Genomic DNA, 20283 nt, shown 5'->3' on the forward strand with positions numbered 1-20283 from the left:
ATTTACAGGTTGTGTCATTCCAGCCAAGGTATCCCAAGCTCAATGGCATAATTAGAAGGTGAGATCAGATTGAAGACAATCAGCTCTGTATGATTGCTTAAGAAGACCAGGAGGGGAACAGTGATGGAGGTCTTGAGACCTGACGTCAGTGTAAACCACAAGTAGTCTGCAAATAATCAGTAGAAGACTTCTACCTGACCGGAGTTCCTAGGTATAATTCAAGTCACATGCATTCTAAAAGCACCCAAATCTAACAGAGGTGGAAAGGAGATGGACTGACTATGAATTTGAAGAGGTACATTGAACACAAACAAGTAGGTACTGGACCCATCGGAGAAATTGAAAAAGGTGTGGATAGCAGAATCTTCTAACTTTTTCTTCCTGAAAAAGATGCTTAATTGGAAGGTTGAACAGGGCCATCTTGCAGCAGAGGACTTGACCTTGCACAATAGAGGAATAAGCCTCTCTTACATCATTTTTCCTTTTCAATGTCGAATAATGGTCCTCTAGCGGATCTAGCTGGCTTTGGTTCTTTAGGCAAAGAGTCCGTAGACTCAGCTCCACTACTTAATTTGTAAAATAATAAGTGCAGGTGCCCGAACATTTTCTTAGGAGGTTACACCTACTTTTTCTTATCCACCCACTACCTCCATGGGCTCCACCATTACATTCACCACTAGCACATCTAAAAGATTTTGGTAGGCGGTTGTCTTCCCAAGAAAAGTTTGAAACAAAAAAAAAAGAAATCAAAAAGTGCATTCAGTGCTAACTGTTTCAGTAGTTTACACAAATGGTTGTCACAGCCAGCCGGCTGATGAGCAGCTTAGAAGGTCAAAAAAAATTAACCACAGCAATTGTAAACCCCCAACATCCATCCCCTTGATGCTCTAGAAATGTGGTGTCTTGAAATGCCCATTGTAAATCACTACCGTAGCGCTCCCTTGGGGAGGGTGCTGGAAGGGAAACAGGGTAGAATTACGTTTGTTGGGCTGGGTGAAGCTTGGAAGCGCCTCCAGTAACAGGCAGGCAACTCAGAGATATTTGGGGCCAACAGTTCACAAATGTGAGTTAACAGCTGGTTGAATGGTTTTCAGCTGGTTTCATAAGCTCTCTAAATGCATTATTGAACTCCAGTGTGATTTATTTATTTTTTTGTTCCATTTTCAGAGATGTCTCAGAATTTTCTATGCCAACCAAATACATCTGGCACTCTTGCGCCGCCCCAGTTAGCTAAGAGGACCTGAGTTGCAGCCACCAGGACCATAGTCAGTTGGTTGGAGAGAGTTGGGCCCATCGGAGTTCAGTACTCATGGCGTCGACCCAGAAGAGCTACTACTGTGTTCCCAGGGATTTGTATGTGGAATGTACTGTCAAGGTCCTCTGGGACCTTGCTGCAAAACTTTCCCAGCTTAAGGCAGTGCCATGGAAGGTGGGGGAGGGTCTCGGAGGTGCTGCATCTCCTCCAGCAACAGCTAGATCTAGTTGAGTTTCATTTGTAGATTTTCTACTGTGTCCTGTCCCAGTATGCCAGGAGCTTGTACTGTGTCTGTTAGAGGCAGGCACCTGTAGCGAAGGTCTGCGCCATGTCATAAAAGGCCTTTCAAGTCCTTAATGGGTCACAGTTGTCCCAGCTCCAGAGGAGAGTTGTAAAAGATGGGAGTGAATGGGGAGAGAAAAGCTGTAAGCCATATTTTGCTCATGACTCTGTCCCAGACCACCAGTGTTGTTCTCGTGACTGATGTGGTGGAGGGCATAAACCCCGGATTTTCTGCACTTTACAGAACATGGTACTTGCCAAAGCATTGACCTGGCTATGATGCGGACTACTAAGCACAATTGCTTTGACATTTACTTCCAATCCCATTCTATTAGGTAACAGAACTGTGCGGCTTGATAGAAGGATAGCAAGTGTAGGAGTGCTAGGCCCCACCAGCCGAACTGATTGGTGTAGTATTTTGTTAGCAATGCAGGGTAGTTTCATCCAAGTGATTAATTGTAGAGAAACAATTGAAAAAATATTAACTGGACTTGTTACTACTCCTGACTCTTACGTGTAATATGTGTGTTTGTTAGAAATTTGGAATAGAAATATTTATGGTACTTAACCTGCTTTTTTTAATGTATTTCTGTATCAATCAGACTGAGATTATAAAGGGGTACATGTTTAAACTATTACTGTGTAACACAAGATTTCTATCTTTTAAAATTGCACAGAAAATTGTTATAATTCAAAAAAATCCTAGAATCAAGGCCATGAATGAGGTAGTATTGCTGGTCAGTTTGACTTTGGCTTGATCTCAAATCATATCTTATAGTGCAAAATGACTTTCATGTCATACAAAATAAAGACAAAATAACAAAAACTAAAATATAGATATATACAAATTAAGGCCCTCATTCTGACTTTGGCGGACGGAAACGGCAGTCGCCGAAGCTGTGCGGTCAGATAACAGCCAGTGAAGTGATCTGACTGCGACGGCTATTCAGAGTTTCCCGCATAACAGAGTTTCTGCCCGCCGGCCCAGCAGGAAACAGCCCACAACATTGACGCCGGCTCATTATATAGACGCCGGCAATGTTGCGGTGCGTTTGTTGCAGCAGCACCCATCACATTTTTCACTGGCTGCCAAGCAGGCAGTCAAAAGCGCAAAGGGGCTGGCCATGGGGTCCCCTGCACTGCCCATGCGAAGTGCCATGTTAAAGCCAACAGAGAAGGACCTCGTAATCCCCAGGGCAGTACTGCTTGCAGCGCTGCCGTGGCAGATTAGGACCGGCAGCACCTCCAGTGGAGGAAAAGTGGCGGTGCTGGCGGTCCGACCATGGTGCTTTTACCACGGTCATAATGTGGAGGCCGGACCGCCACCAGACTTGTAATGAGGGGCTAACACACATAAATACACGTTAAGGAACATAAAATAATAAAGGAAAATGCAATATAGTCATATAAATACAATTAGAATATAAAAAACAGAACTATAAATACAATATACACACAAGGAAGATACATAAATATTAAATAAAATGAAACTGTTAATAAAGTGGTGAGTATAAAATAAATAACATATTAACTAGAACATGAAATAAAATATCCAAACAAGGTTAAGGCCTAGCTTTTTAACATATTCAAAATATTGCACCTAGAACATGTTATGCCAGTTTGACTGGGCTGGCATCTGCTTTTCCAGAAAAGCTCAAAAAGTGTCAACATTGCTTGTATGTTCCAAGTCTTTTATGCTTTACTCCTAGTGTCATCCGCCACTTTTCATACTATCGGAAGGCATGACTGAAAATAGGGGATTGGGCTGAATTTCTTAAATAGTGGTCCAACAAGATTTAAAAACAGAAAATAAGATATTGTTTCAGTCAGTAATGATGCTTTTCTAGATGTGCATAAAACAAATCATTTGAAAAAAGCCTCAGTCATATTCTGCAGTAGTGATAGAAAAAGTGTGTAAGGCTATCAAAGGCTTCTTGAACTGCCTTTTAATTCCGTTCCCTCCAGATTCTTTATTCTGTCTGTAAGTACATATGGTTTCTCGACTGTCAATTTTGAATCTTTTACACAGAGACTCACTTTCAACATAAAGAACGGGTAGTTCATCAGGCCAGTACAGCTTGTATAGAACCTTCACTCCACTAGTCAGGATATCATACTCCGCCTTTTTGTCAGTAGAAATAGTACCTCCTGTAGACAACAAATGATTTCATACATTTTCTGCAGAGTTGTGAAAAAACTTTCCCTTTTCAATCATTTTGTCAGTGGTCTTTACACTGCGCAGCGTTACATCTTGGAATATATTTTCTTCCAAGGCCTTTTCACACAGTGAAAAATGGTTCCCTTGCTTGTCTACCATTGCCTCAAAACTGCTGTTGGTGACAGATAGCTCGATGAGTATAAGTGATTGTCAAATCACATTTCTGTAACTCTAATAACTCCTGAAAGGATCATACATGATGCCAAGATTAGCGACAAACTGGAAAGATTATAATCGCCTATAAAGGCCTGCGTACATATTTTTGTGTTGAGCTGTCACGGAAACCATCATCAGCTGCACTAGTAAAGAGCTTGTAGAGAGCAGGATAAACATTTCAAACAGCCTGTACAGGTATGAAACTTGATGCAACCCAACGAGTATCTAACATGCTACCTATTCGACAAAGCCGAATGTCAAGAGCTGCTGCACATTCATTTAGCTGCAAATGGTTTTACCAGATGTGGTAAATAGAGAATACAGCTTATCAACTAAGTTTTTGAAATTATTTGTAGCTCCTACGTCTTTTCTGATCATGAACTGCAAGTTGTAGACAATGTGCTAAATAAGCAGTTCCAGGCTTCAATGTTAGGGGCATATTTTCTGCAGGCTTTTTACAAGACCACTATGACAATCAAACATCACAGATGCTGCATGACAGGTAACTAAAACCAGGCATTTGGTAAGTCCTCACTTATGTTAATTGGATTTGAATTTAGTGCAGATAGTAAACGGTTTACTATGCCTTTAGCTGGCAAATCACTCAGCTCAGTGAGGGCCTCTTCATTTCTGAGGATATGTACGTAGATGCAATTTTGCATTTCCTAAATAACAACTCCATGGAAATCGCTATTTATGAAATGCAAAATAGTATGTATCAAAATAACAATGTCCTAATAGGGATTCCTACAAATTAGGAATCCCTATTAGGAAATCCCAATTAAGAAATCCCATGCCATTTGTTACAATGGGCCGGTTTTGCATTTCCAAAACAATCGCTATTTTGGAAATGTAAAACCAAGGATGGCTATAGGCAAAAGGGCCCCCGTCATGCACCCCAAAAATAGCGGTGCACATGTAGAGCACGCATATGCTTTAGGGGCATATATGTGCTCTATTGCACTTCAAAAAAGCATCTTTGGGTGCTTTTCTTAAATTGCACATGGTTACCATCGACTTGGAGTCTATGTAATTGCATTTCCTAAATGCCCAAATTGCATTTAGGAAAAGCTTTGTTCATCTGAAAAGGAATCGCAAATAGGTAGTCCCTATTTCCGACTTCCTATCTAGAGGGTCGCAAATTGCGATTTCTACTGGGTGGAAATCACAATTTGTGATTCCCTAAAGAGCCTGGTACATATAAAAAGCCCATTTAACATTTCTTAATGGCCCAAAAAAGCAATTCGGACCGTTGGGAAATGCTAAATGGCTTTGTACATCTGGCCCTTGGTGTTGTATATTTGAGCAAGCCACATTGGTGTGCAAAATTCACCTTGTATCCAGTCCTTTCAACTGGTGGCAGGCTATCTCTGTTTATACTGATCGAGCGTTTGTAGTTGCAATAAAGGATTTGTTTTGCTTTGTCTAAGATCTTTAAACCTGTAAGATAGGCCTTGGTTTGTGCATGTTCCGTTATATTTTTCCTCAATATTTTCTGATGTTGGTCTTTATTGGTGTCATATGCCTTTAAAGTAAACTCCATCGATTATTTGGGCAAATTCATTCCTCTGGATTACTCAGCACCAAGATCACAGACTTAGTGACTAATAGAACAGCCAAGGTTAGGGCCTTTAACAAGTAAATACAGATTCTTACGTTGGAAATACATTTTTTGTTCATGTTTCCAACCTTTAGGAAGAACACTTTTCGTAAATGTGTGGCTGCATGTGGTTCAAGTGATAATGTGTCAGACTGTTTGCTGGTGCTTGATGTTTCCTCTGTCTCTAGATCACTCTCCACGCCATGATGCTGCTCATCTCTAAGGGGACTATTGTGTGTCTCTCCTTCTGTAGGGGATGTTACATCTGCTGCTGGCAGTGGTGCCACTCTCATCTAGTGCTTGTGTTGCACTTCTTAATCATCTTTGTTCTCTTCATTCAGTGTAAGCAAGTAAACATTTTTAGCAGGTTTTCTTTTAATCTCCTCATTATCTTTGGCCTTTTGTGAAGTACCTTGAAATCTTCTTCTCTCCGGAGGGTGAGTTCTGGTGAAAGCAAAGTGAAAGAAAAAAAACTCGCTAGGTGTGAAATGTCATGTCAATCTATCTGACATGCATAGTTCTGAACAATCATAATATTTATTTGTACCAAAGACTTCTCCAAACCTGAGCCATCTACTGCCATGACACTGACTACCACCCAAATAGATCCTACTTTACCCAGCCAAATTTCAGCCTTTTTCAATTGATAACCCTGCCCTGCAGCACTCACTTGAAAGACACAGAGGTCTTTAAGGTTTGGTTCCACAATTCATACAAAGTGGGATCCATTTTGGATGCCTCTGATTCAGCATGGCACAAGATAGTGATGAGGATAGTGGACAGTGGAAGTACTTTGCCGACATTCCTGTGGTTGGAAGTTAGAGACCTGGACTCTGAAGTGAAGGGTTTCCCTTAGAAATTCAATGTGCACCTTATTAGAAAAGAGAATCCAATTAGTTCCTACTGAGAACTGCCATTTGTTGGATGGTGTGGGGGTAGGTGAGACTGTAATTTGTTGTTCAATGGGATGAAATGTTTAGGCCAAGCCTTCTTTTGTCTGTCCTTAATTGCTGCTTCAAGTATGTAGATGACAACCAGGGGCAGAGATCTCATAGAACCAAACCGGTTCTGTAGCATGCAACAGTGAATGGACTCTGTTGTGGCTTTTGCGGTACTGTTGCCTGGGCTGCAATGAGATTCCATTGTGGTGGTTGATGGATCCATTAAAAAAACTCAAGAACACGAGTGAGAAAAGGCAGAGCAACATTTCAAGTCATGAGTCATAAATTATGACTACAGGAATCAATAGACTGATTGCTTACAAGTCTGTTGACAGCTAGAAAAAAAACATGGGACCATGGGTTGGAGGGTGAGATAAGCCGCACACAAAGAGTCACCATCAGATGACTAACAGTAAAACAATCAAGTCTTGCATATCAGTAACAAGATAATCCACACGGGAATCATCTGATGTCAATGTATGTTAAGACGGTGGGCTCGCACATGTAAGCTCATAACAAGAAATTACAAAACAGCCATAGACATAAGTGGGAGATTCAGAAAATCCCAATAGTGTAATTATTTTTGGAACTTATTGTATTCCTCTGGATTTCACAGCGCCAAGGCCATGGACTTGGCAACAAGTAGAACAGCTAAGGGTCGGACCGTTAGCAATTATCCACATATGCTTACGTCAGAAATACATTGTTTGATTATGTTTCAAACCTTTGAGAACAGCTTTCTCAAAAATTGTGGCTGCACATGGTTTAAGTGATAATGTGTCAGGCTGTTAGTGCTTGGTGTTTCCTTTGTCCCTATGTCAGCCTCCGCACCACCATGCTGCTCTTCTCTGAGGGGACTCATGTGTGTCTTTCCTTCTGCGGAGTGATGATACTGCTCCTTTCTTTTTCAGTGAAACAAATGTTTGAGCAGGCAATAATAATTGTTTGCCATTCTCTCTCACATTTTGCAATCTGTTTCATTACTATAAGGATGGCCCTGTTAATCAGCTCTACAGAAAATGGTGCATCAACTCAGGATACGAAAGCCAGAGTTGGCCCCCAGTCTGCAGCTTACAACCAAATCTCAAAAAAGTGCACATCAGTTCTGAGTTACACTGTTATTCACATAATTTCTATGCCTTTATGTCATCCTGGCAGCTGTAAAAGTCTATAGGGCAATAGGGTAAAGAATAGGCTCTGTAGTGTTATACTTGTGCCAGATGCTCAGATGGAACTCCTGTTACATTCATTGTATTGCATTTAATGTGGCTGTGCTCAAAACCTGGCAAATACAGCCATATAACTTTCAGCTACTGCATAGACTGCACCAAGATCTGGGCTCTGGTCAGTTGTATCAGGAAACACATAGACCCCACTTTTACAAAGCAGAGCAAGAACTTCAGGGAAAACAGCAATATGGAGGAGGGAAAGGAGAGAGAGAAAGCACTGCTGAATACACAGCGGCCAGGGGGAGGGAGGAGACAAGAGAAGGCAATACGGAGTTCAGAGCAGTCGGGGGGGGAGTTAGAGAATAGACATTGCTGAGGAGAGAGGGGCCAGAGGGAGAAAAAGGGATGAGGGCATGGTGCTTGTAGGCAAAAGGGGTGGGAGGAAGAGGGAGATGTGGCATCTAGCTATGTTCTTTGCTTAGAGTTTGCTGTGCCTTGCATGCCTATGTTCTAAGATCTGTATTCTCGCCGGAGACAGTTGAGACATAAGAAGAAAGAGCTTTCATTCTTGGAAGCTGGAGTCACTTTCCATGAATAAACCTGCGTATTTTCAGCCTCGCCAAGTATTCCTGGATTCGCTATAGGAGAACGTACATTATCAATTATTGATAAGCGGAGAACTTCAACTCCTGTGTTCTCTATTAAGGTACATTTGACCTCTTCGCTCATTTGGATATCTTGTATTAGTTTCAGTGCCTGCAATGTGCTGTTCATTGACTTCACAATAGAGGAGGAAAGGATAAATCGAGGCATGTGTGAGAGGTGCAGAATGTATTTGTAATTTCCTTTGGGAAACAACGGCCAAGTTCCAGAAGAAACTCCAGCACATCCAGAAAGCCACAGCACGACTCATCCTCAACCTCCCTCGCCACGAACACATCTCAGCCCACCTCCAATGGCTACCCGTCAACAAAAGGATCGTCTTCAAGCTCCTGATCCAGGCTCACAAAGCTAGTTTGGACAAGACTGACAGTGAGAACATGATTAGAAATATATTTACCTTATTTCTAAAATGATTGTATCAGTCTACCACGCAATGATTTTTCTTTGAGAAATTTTAAGTTGTATTTTGTCAGGTAATATTCTAGGTCGAAACTTGAATGTCACATCGGATACTGGTGTTCTATTCTATTTGTTTTTGTTGTTTTGTGGTTTGAGTGTTGTGCTTGTCTTTGGTGTTGATCTTATTGCTATTTAAAAAGGCAGGACCACTATTGAAGTGGTCCAAATGGAAGAAGGTGTTTAATAATTATTTAGAAGTGTATTGGGATTGAATTTTTCAGCTGAAAAAAGCCTCCTTGGTATTGCATTGCCTTGGATTAGTATGGCAAGACATTTTCGAGCATCTTCCAGATTTGTCTGATGGTGAGGAGAGTGATGATGCATCTAGCTTGAATGAGTAAGAAAAGTATATAAAAAAGACTAGACAGTCACTACGTACCCCAAGTATCAACAGGAGTCAGGGGAGGAATATGTCACCACATTATGTCACCGCATTAAGGCAACTAGCTGCCACTTGTAATTTTAGATCGAATGTTAAGGAACCTATAAGAGATTAATTTATGCTAATGGCAAAGTAAGGGAGAGGTGGTCGCTGAAGAGAGATCCCAAGCTGTATGATATCATACGAAGAGCAATACAGATTGAACATTCCTAAGCATGTGTTGCAGAATTACGCCAAAATGAATTGGAACAACCAGTGGTAAATACCACTGGCACAAAAATACTAAATTCTCCAAGAGCAAGAATTAAAAAAAAAATCAGAGGGGCTCGTTGCAGGTGTGGGAATGTTTGCCGTTGAGCAAATTGCAAGGACTTTTCCTGCCATTAAGTGTGAGTGCAATGTATGTAGTATGGAGGGATATTATGGTAAGTGTTGCTTAAGTGCAGTTATTCCCAAAACAAATGAGAAATTGAATGACAGGAGTGGGGAGAAAGTAAATGAAGTGAGTGTTTTGAATGAGCCATATCTGTTGCAAATATCTTATGCAGCAATGTGATAAAGGAAGATTATGGTCATCCTACGGATGTTGTGGTGGTGGTGAATTAAGTGAAGGTGGAAATCAATCAATAAGTGATTTCTAAAAGCGCAGTTAGTCACCCATACTGTTTCAAAGTGCCGTTTGTGGACATGCTGCTCTGTCAAAGAGGCAGGTCTTGAGGTCCTTCCTGAACTGCTTCAGTGATGCAGTCTTCTTGAGTTTGAGAGGTAGCGTGTTCCATGTTTGGGCTGCGAGGTAGGAGAAGGGTCTTCCTCCTGCTGTGCTTTTCAGGATCTTGGGAACAGCTGCGAGGGCGAGCTGGAAAGAACAGAGTTGTCTGTTGGGTACGTAGAAGGCGAGGCGGTGGTTGAGGTATGCCGGTCCTATGTTGTGTAGTCCCTTGTAAGTGTGACTCAGGAGTTTGTATGTGATGCGCTTGTTGACTGGGAGCCAGTGTAGATCTCTAAGATGGGAGGAGATGTGACTGTGTCAGGGGGATGTCCAGGATGAGTCTGGCTGCTGAATTCTGGATTCTTTGTAGTTTTGATTGTAGTTTCTTGGTGATGCTGGGATAGAGTGCATTGCCATAGTCCAGTTTGCTAGTGACAAGTACGTGGGTGACTTCTTCCTCGTGTTGGAGGGGATCCACTTGAAGATCTTTCAAAGGAGTCGGAGGACGTGGAAGCATGACAACAAGACTGCGTAGACTTGGTGGTTCATGGATAGAGAGGAGTCCAGGATGATTCCCAGATTGCGTGCATGGTCTGTGGGGTTTCCTAGTGCGGTGGGCTACCAGGAGTTGCTCCAGGCAGAAGGGGTGGAACCAATTAGGAGGATCTCCATCTTATCCGAGTCGAGTTTGAGTCAGCTGGCTTCCATCCAGAGGGTGACTACTCTTCCCCCCCCCCTTTATGGAAATTTCTCTTGGTCTTTACAGGGTCATAGGACAGGGGGAGGATCAGTTGGGTATCGCCGGCGTAGGAGACTATGGTTAGCCCGTGTTATTTAATGATCTTGACTAGGGGGCCATGTAGATGTTGAAAAGCGTTGGGTTGAGTGATGATCTTTGGGGCACTCTGCAGCATGTATCTTTTGGTTCTGACGTGAACGGAGGTAGTCTGACACTCTGTGCGCTTCCAGTGAGGAAGGATCCGACCCATTCCAGTGCTTCATCTCGGATGCTGGCATTGTGGAATCATGGCGCACAGGGTGGAGTGGGAGACAGTGTCAAATGCTGCAGAGAAGTCCAGGAGGATGAGTGAGGCCATGCATCCGTGGTCTAGTATGGCACAAATGTTGTTGGTGGTTGCTAAGAGTGCTCTTCCGGTGCTGTAGTTGCCCCTAAATCTGGATTGGGATGAGTCTAAGATTTGGTGTGTCTCAAGGAATTTGATGAGTTGCTGGTTGAAGGCCTTTTCCGTTATTCTGGCTGGTAAAGGGGGCAGAGAGATGGGTCTGTAGTTTTTTAGCTCCCTTGGGTCGGCGGTGGGTTTCTTGAGTAGCGGGTTGATCTCAGCGTACTTCCAGTCTGATGGGATGGTGGCAGTCTCGAAGGATCAGTTGATAGTTCGGCAGAACTTAGGTGCTATGGTGGCGCCGGCCAGGTTGACGATGTGATGAGGGCACGGGGCCAAGGTTGCTCCCAAGTGGATGGAGTTCATGAGTCTTTGGGTGTCCTCTTTGGTGATGGGGGTCCAGGAGTTCAGGATCTGGTGTGGTGCTGGGTCCGGAGTACGTGATAAACTCTTTGCATGCTATTACGTTGAAAGCAGATGCAGCACCATTCTTCTCCAAAGCAAGGAGTATTCCTTACAGTGTTAGAGTGGCTCTTAAGGTGGAATTGGAGGCCCTTCGAAGTGAAGTTATCATTGAGTAGATGGAGGTGACAGAATGGTTAGCCCCGATAATTGTAGCCCGCAAGTCTAACAATGAAATAAGATTGTGCTTAGACTTGAGAGAGCTCAACAAACATGTTGTAGAAGATAGACGTATCTTTCCACAAACAATTGAAATGGTGGATACTTTATCAGGAGCTAAGTTGTTCTCCACCCTGGATCTTAGTTCGCCGTGCCACCAGGTGAAAACTTACAAATCGGTGAAAGGATTTTACCTCTTTATTACCCCTTTTGGCACATAGAGGTTAAATTGCATGCCTTTTGGTCTATGTTCTGCAGCCTCTGTGTTTCAAAGGTTAACAAGGAGAATGTTTGGAAATATGGGGGGAGTCCTATATTTCCAGGGTGATATATTAATTTTGGGTCTGATATGGAGGAACATTTGAACAGTCAAAAAAGTACTCAAAACCTTAGATGAAAATGGTGTCACTCTCAAAGCGAAAAAAATTAAGTTTGTCCAAGAAGAAATAGATTATTTGGGGCATATTATTGTGAGTCAAGAAGTGAGGCCTAAAGAGGATTTAGTCAACACAATACAAAATGTATCTGGGCTGAGAAGGAGGAGGTGCAAGCATTCTTAGGAATGGCAGAATTGTATTCTCAATTTGTTCAAAACTTTACTTGTTGAATTTGTGCCCTGAGAACCCTTTTAAAGAAAGGTGTTGAATTTGAATGGACTGAAGTGTATGAAAAGGAATTTGTTGATGTAAAGAAGAGTTTAGGAAAAGGTCAAAGTTTGAGTATTTATATTCCAGGACTGAAGTGTACTCTTTGTACTGATGCTAGTGAGAAATGTTTAGGAGCCATGTTAAAACAACATCATAATCACTCTGAGATTAACATAACTTTTGCCTCAAGGGCGTTGAGAGAATGAGAATCCAGGGATTCTACCCTCAAAAAAAGAAGCTCTTGCAGTTTATTGGACTATTAGGAAATGTATAAAATTCTTAAGAGGAAAAAGTTTCTCAGGATGTTGTGATTGTAAACTATTACATGAGATCTTTGAAAAATCCAGTCGGATTTGTAGATGGATTGTATCTCTACAGGATTTTCAATTTTATGTGAGGGATGTGCCTCAGTTTTTCAAACAAGGCTGCAGATTGTCTTTCAAGGTTGGTAACCAAGAGTGATAGTTGTGGTATGGGTGATGATTGGTGGATGGATGTTGACTTCAGTGTGTGCAAGGTCACGGACAGGAGTATCATGGAATCTGAATGGTTGGATGCGATTTATAATGCTAAAACTCTAGTTGCTGTGTGGGTCAAAGTTCAGAGTGGTAAAGTATGGGGGCCATCGAATGAGGAGGGGAAAGGATTTGTTAGAGTGCAAAATAAATTATCTGTGAATGGAGAAATTGTCTTACCTCCGAAGATTTTGAGAAAACGGTTAATAGAGTTAGCTCATGTTGGACATTTGGGAATATGCTAAACTAAGGAATAATTGAGGTGTGATTATTGGTGGCCAGGGATGGATGTACATATCAAGAGAGTAAGTTGAGATGAGTAGAATGTTCATTGAGTGACACGACTATGGTGAGAACCCCTCTTAAGATATGTAAAGAAATCCCTTTGGAACCTGGGAGGAAGTAGCATTAGCATTAGATATCTTACGTTCCATGGGTGTGAGAGCCAAAACTGTTTATTTGTTGTTATTGATATATTGATAGACATGTTTTCTAGATGGCCCGAAGTTGCTGTAGTCTTATTGGTAGTGATAGCAGTAGTGATACGGTTTTTGGAGAAGATTTTTTGTAAGGAAAGCAATCCAGGAGCTATTCTCACAGATAATGAGGTTCAATTTACATCAAAACTATGGAAGAGTTTTTGAGTGCAAGGAATATTCAACCCAAGAAACGCTTTCACTATCATCTCCAAACAAATGGAACGAGGGAGAAATTTAATATAACTTTGGAGAGTATACAACTTGCTGAAGGGTCTGGAAAGGATTGGAAGGATGAAATATGGAGTACAATTGAGCTTGTAGAGTTACTCCTCATGCGAGTACTGGTCAAACTCCCTCAACAATGTTTCAGAGAAGAAAATCAAGTACCAATCTTTGTCTGTATTGTGTGAAACAAAACGTAGAGGGAGGGAAAAGGGGTGGTTGGAAAGAAAGTGAAGATCACTAATAGCTGCTTACAAGGAAAAAGGAGCAAACAGCAACAGGGAAAGTGTGTTTATGATTTAAGTAAAGGTGTGTCTCAAGTGGACGGTTAAGGTTGGAGATCTGGTGGTAGTAAAATCTCCAGGGAGAAACCATGATGTGTCCAAGTTCATTAAACCACTTAAAGTTCTCAAGATATTTAAAAATCTTAAATTGGAAGACGGACATGTCTGAAACATGTAGTTGTGATCAACAAATGATTTATGTATTTTGTTAAGTTGTTAAATGTTCTATGCATTCTTAGTCTCTTGTGGTATTGTGTGTTTGTCCTAATGTGTGTTTTACAAATGTCCTATAATATTTGTAGCTTTTTCTCCTTTCCCATCTGTGTTATCTGTGTTGGTTGTCTTCTTTTCTTCACATTTTGTTGTTGTTATGTTTAGGGGGGCGATGTGTGGCATCTAGCTGTGTTCTGTGCTTGGAATTTGTTATGGCTTGCATTCCTGTGTTCTAGGTTCTGTGTTCTGGTAGTAGACAGTTGATTAGAAGAAATAGGTTTGATGTTTTGAGGCTGGAGTCCCTTTCTGTGAATAAGCCTGTGTTTTTTCAACCTCACCAAGTATTCCTGGATTCTTTGTGGGAGAACCTACAGGGGAACAGTGATTTCAGAGTAAATAACGCCTAGGCCAGGGAGTAAATGGAGAGAGAGCAAGCACTGCTGAGGAGAGAGGGACAAAACTGAAGAAGGGAGAGACCGAAGGCACTGCTGTGGAGGGACTGGAGTTCAGCCAGAGCCTGGCTCAGTGGCGGCCCGTCCTTTAGGGCGGAGGGGCCACGCCCCCCCACCCCATTAAGAGTGTCTGTCAGGCTGAACAAAGGTCAGCCTGACAGACACTCTTTATGTTCAGGTCAGGCAGCCAGGAGCAGACATGCGCGATTTGCGCAGACTCCTGGCTGCCTGAGCTGAACTTTGCTGGGCTGAAGAGATCACAGCTCCTAGGGGCGTGACCTCCTCGGCCCAGCAAAGGTGCCTCCAGGCCCTCCCCTGGGTGACGAGGAAAGCGTCACCCATTGACACTCTCCCTGAGCGCTTCAGGTTTAAGCCCTGAAACGCCCAGGGCGAGTGTCAATCAGTGACACTTCGTCACAGAGTGAGGTGGGGTCAGCAGTCTCACTGACCCCATCCCACTCTGTGACGAGGCTGGGACTGCTGCCTTCCCTCATTGGCTGACCTAAGGTCAGCCAATGAGGGAAGGCAGCAGTCTCTACCCTCCTGGGACCTGGAGGCTAAAGGTAAGTGTGTGTGTGTGTGTGTGTGTGTATGTATGTGTGTTATGTTTTACATTGAATGTTTGGTGCGCGCGTGCATGTTTGAGTGTTGTTCATGGATGTGCGTGCGTGCGTGTGTGTGGAAGAATGAATGTGTGTGAATTTGTAAAATGAATGTTTGGTGCGTGCGTGCATGTTTGAATGGAATGAGTGTTGTTAATGGGTGAGCGTTCGTGCGTGCGTGTTTGGGTGTGAAAGAATGAGTCTGTGTGTGTGTTTGTGTGTGTGCCCCGCCCGCCCTCCACCCAAAGCTGCCGGCCGCCACTGGCCTGGCTCCCACAGTGAGGCATGCACTGTGCCCCCTCCTGGTCTTCTCCTGTTGGCATACCCAAACAGGGGGGTCACATCTGCCTCAGGTGCTACTGAGTGCAATCCGAATATCTTTCTTACAAATTCCAATATGTACCACAAACAGCAGCACCTTTCAGGTTCCAGCATGTGTCATAGCTCACAACTTTTACAACTTTATAACAGGGGGTTTCAACTTTCCATTGCTCACCCTCACTTTTCATTAAATGCACTGTCAGCTTTTGGGAGGATGAGCAGAGGTGTTTTTCATCCAGAGCTCCCATGTTTCCCAGGCCCAGCCAGCTTGATCTCATCTTGTCCTTTTTTCCCATCAGTTACTTGTGTTAATTTCATAACAGATATTAACAGAACTACAAATTCGATCATGCAAAGATAAAACCTAAACTAAATCAGCACAGGGCCCTTAAGAGCTCTGAGAGCACCGACAAGTGCCCCCTTCCATGTAATCTGACGCTAGCACACACAGACACTCCTGGCTTTTTGACCAGCTCTGGAAAACCACCATCTCACCTTAGGCTTTCTGGGTAGGATAATTAGGTCAGTAGTGAGCTAGGCTTTGGCCAGTCTGATTGTCACACAGGTGAAGCTTTTCTTCACACTTCTGATAGTGTGCTGTTTCATCGCTTAACTGTGGTAGGTTCAGAGACGTCTGAGTCCTTGCAAGCCAGGGGTGGGGAAGCCAACAAATTAACAGGGAGAGCCAAATCCAGGGTCGCCTCCGGCTCTGTGTCCCTGCACGAGCAAAGCCTTGACAATATTCGGGATGTAAACCGTGCCACACACATCATGTTAGGATGCAATAAGGTGTTAAAGTGCCTTCAAAATTCAAATAAAATGTATTTTCTTCTTTTCTCCTCGGTACATCAGATTATTAAAAAAGTACTTATTAAAATTGAGAGTTTTTTTCAAAATGAAGTGATAAACATTGCAGCCCTGCGCTGATGACTCTCAGATGTAGTATGTACCACGTATGAGGCCTCGATTCTAATTATAGATGGAGCAACATTATAGGCTATTAAATCAAAGAGAGGTTTTGTACAACATACATCCGGAAATCACGTTTTTGAAGCTGCACCGATATGTGATAATGAATAAAAAGTTAGGTCAGTAAAATAAAGTATTTGCCTGTGATCACACGATTTGGTGAAGCAGGGAAGCCGGGATTAACCCACTGTGCAATTCAGCCAAAATGATTAGACGGGTATCACTATGTGACCTCAAATGTTAATGCTTTTTCTTAAATTCATATCGGGTGAGATTAGAACAGTAGGGGTAGTAAGAATACCCATTGTTTTGGCAGTTTTACTTGGTGCTAATCTGGACCAACATGCCCTTCACAACAGATGACCTTACTTTAATTTTTCCTGGCACAGGGAGGTTTGCTGGGTTCCCTGGCTGTTCAGCCATGGTTCCCCCTGTTTCATGAGAGGCAGCTGCAGTTGCTAGGTTCCCTTCATCACCTCTTTGTCGCCTCGTTTGTGACAGCTCAGCTTGTTCTGTATAGGCATGTGGGTCAAACTTTCAGAGGCATCATCTACCTCTATTGCAAGGTAAGCACACCACCACCACCACCTTGACAGTACTTACCAGCTCTTTGAGGGGTAATTGCTGGCAACAACAGCTCACCGTGGCACTGGTAGGGTTGGTGCTATAATAAATTTGTGCAGGCCAGTTTACATTTCAGCTTGCCCTGCATGCCACCTGCTCCCCGTAATCCTGCCAGGCTCATGCAGCATAGCAACTAGGATGCTGACAGACAGTGACAAGCAGAACATGCGCACTGACTAACGGAGTGGTTGAACAGTAACTACAGGTAGTGGTGTTGCACGGCTCCTACAACAGTGGTGGGCCTCAAGCACGTCAAAGGCAGAATTGTGGCCAGAAATGCAAAATGATGGCCACCTGGCTTCAGTTCAGAGCACAAAAAGTATGCTTTTTAAAATTTAATTTGCTCTTCGCTTGATATCATGTGGCTTCGTGGAAAAGTTCGTCCTGTGCTTTCTCAGCCTGCATGAGCCTGCCCTCAGCAACAATTACCCAGTGGGACTCAATAAATGATAACGGTCTTCGTGACAGGCAGGTATGCTGACATCAGTAACATGATGATGGGCATTCTTCATGCCCATACCAGGCAGCTTTTCCCTCCTTCTCTACATATCTCACTATCAGTAGAACTTGATCCAGGAGTTCTGCGGATAATGAGGCTCTGGGAACTCTTCCCAGCTCATCCTTTAAACCTCTTCAAAGTAAGGTAATCGGAGTGTGGTCCAACCAGGTGGTCTCAGCAGCAGTCTTGTGAAACTGACTGGAATAGGACAGTACTTCCAAATTTCCCTGAGATATGTCACATAGGGTATCCTCGGCAGAAGTGCCACAGTCAGGTTTCTCTAACATCTTCTTGCAGCTTGCCAAATAATTGGTGTATTTGTCTAGGCAAGGGTCTTCAGCCAACAGTCAGAAAGTTGCCCAGACGCGAACTGCACCAGACTGGAAAAGATATTCATAAGCTGAGGACTCTGCTGAAAGTTTATATAGGCGCCTGAATCACTGTTAGAGAAGGCAAGAAACAGTTTCTTTCACTTTACTCTCTTCGGCAGGCCTCCCCAGCTGAAGTAATTGTGTGCACATCTAGAACTTACCCCGGCAGGTCATTGTGCAGGAGTTTAGACTATGTGAACCTCATTTGAAAATCTCCATTAACCTTGACGTGGACAGCAACCATATTACTGGTCCTGTCGGGGTTAGGCGATCCACCATAACTGCAAATCTGAGAACTTACTGGGGGAGTTGGGACTAATTACACATTCCCATGGAGACTCCTAATTGTTAAGGGGACTCTCAGGGTCTCGTTTGTAATCTTTGTTAACTCCAACCTACTTGAGTTAACAGTAACTTCAGTATCAGTAGCCTCGGGGCAGAGTTACCTTGGGTTGACTTTAACAGGGAGCAAAGGATTCAGTAAGTAAGGGATGGAGCAACATGAGTGGTTTACATTGGTTACAATGGGAACTGATTTTTAGTTTGAGTGAAGTTAGAGCACACGTTGATGGCAAACAGTTTTGCATACCTAACTCTAATTTAGCTGCACTAATGGCTTTTGTAAATCCTCATTCTGTATTCACAAAACATGAATTTTTACCTAAAGTGTGATTTGCTCAAATAAAATATATCAGCCATCTAACCATTTAGGAGTGAGAGTGACTGTTCCACCGTGGTAATGCAGTTTAAACTTGGTGAACACACACAGACCTCCAGGTCTGTGTGGATATTCAGAAAGTTTTTTAAATTTCAGTCATATTTTGGCTACAGTTAGGGAGTTACGCATGTCAAGGGCAGGAGTAAATTTAACAAGTTGGTAATGGGAAGAAGCCAACCCTAATGTTGGTGGGTGTAGGACAAGGAGTTACTCCACCAGAAAAAATATTTTCCTAATAGAGTCAAAAAAATAGTAAGTCCAGTGCAAATGTACAAATGCATTATGGCACTTAGAGCAAATTTTGTGGTAAGTGCCTAATAAATCACTTTTATAATAACAGTACTGATAATAATAATAATGAGTATGACACTTAAGCATGTGTAAATGTTTATGATTACTTGTAGACAGTTGGGACTGTCGCTACTTCCAGTGAACAATTCTGGAATACTTTCTGAATGAACAAAAATGGTAAATATACTTTAATTATAAGATCAAACCTACTGGATTAAATTCACAATTTTATTTGTGACTCTCTAAAGCTTTATTTCTTTTGAAGGGTCCTAGTTGGAACTGAAGTTCTCTTAACATATGTGAATAGATCTCCTCAGGCAGACAAGGACCTCCATTATCAAATTCAGTGCTTGCGATCATTAACAGAAGGAGTGTCCATCTTATGGCATGCGCATTTGTGGTTTTGTGGGGACAAGTGCGATAAATGTGATGAATGCAGTTGAAAGACAAAGGAAATAGGTAAAACTGAAGCACTAACAAATTTCTTGTATTTTTGTTTCTTAGCTGAGGCCAAGATCATCTTGGTAGTGATGAACCACGTTCCTAATGAAAGTATGACTGTCTATCTGGACAGCAGAAGTAAAGTCCAACGTCGATCCGTCATCCACTCGGTGGACTGTCGCTTTTCAGAGCGGTCCGGCCTCTATACTTCACAGATGAATAACGATGCTGTCACTTCCGTGGCCCGTAAAATACAGGAGGAAGCTAAGGCCAGAAGTTGATTGACCAGTAATATGTCTCTTACTCTTTCCCTCCATACTTTTCTAATATACCCTGATGAGTTCTCTGATTACAAAATCTTGACCACATCTAATTAAATAAGCTAGATCTGTGGAAGAAAGGAATGTGGAGCTCCGCCTTTAGCATGATCGTCATGCAACTGCTATTATATCAGAATGTATGCTTGGAGTTAATGTAGTTGCCACAAAAGAGAAGGCAACGCATTTATAAAGAGTTTTTTCAAATATTTTCTAACCCTATAACTCTTAACTCCCATATGCCTTATCGTTGAGCTCTAAGGAACTGGTCAAAATGTGTACCATCACTACTCAAAGAAAAAGCTCACTTGTTTGCTCATGTCAATGTAATAAAGATTTAATTTAGCTTTGACTCTGTGACAAATAATTTATATTCGCTTTCTTAGAAGTATTTATAATTTTACTCATAGTAGTGAAATAAATATAATAAAGTTGTTTTTTGCATGTTATGCCATTCTGTTTTACATCTAAAACAGTGAATATTAACTCTCGCCCTTATGCAATGCACGCAAAGTAAGAAGCTGAGAAAGGACTATTAAAAGAAGAGATGCTGTTAGCATTTAGGAGGTTCTTGAGAAGAAGGACTATTCTTTAGAAAAGATCCTGAGAATAAAGAAAGTTTTTCCAAGCATCTTAATTTTGGGAGCCATTTAGAGTGATGGAGGGGGAATGCTGCTGTAAATAGGCAAAGATTCTGCCTCACAAACCTGTGCTTCCCTCAAACTATTTAAAGGCAGAA

At 42.4% G+C, this 20283-nt stretch overlaps 1 protein-coding gene across 5 annotated transcripts in view; it reads left to right on the forward strand.

The window, feature by feature from the left end:
* The window catches only part of LOC138295415 (DNA ligase 1-like), a 104824-nt gene extending 84928 nt beyond the window's left edge, over window positions 1–19896 (forward strand). For 4 of the 5 annotated variants that reach the window (XM_069233700.1, XM_069233699.1, XM_069233702.1 and 1 more), the window contains exon 6: window positions 19291–19896. In XM_069233700.1, the coding sequence (XP_069089801.1) occupies window positions 19291–19508 (218 nt within the window). In that variant the 3' untranslated portion in view covers window positions 19509–19896. Of the gene's footprint in view, window positions 1–18899; window positions 18964–19290 lie in introns of all 5 variants that reach the window. The other variant, XM_069233704.1, reaches the window with a different exon arrangement.
* Window positions 19897–20283: the final 387 nt, after the last annotated feature.

The sequence above is a fragment of the Pleurodeles waltl genome, chromosome 5 (genome assembly GCF_031143425.1).
Source record: "Pleurodeles waltl isolate 20211129_DDA chromosome 5, aPleWal1.hap1.20221129, whole genome shotgun sequence".
Classification (NCBI taxonomy): Eukaryota; Metazoa; Chordata; class Amphibia; order Caudata; family Salamandridae; genus Pleurodeles; species Pleurodeles waltl.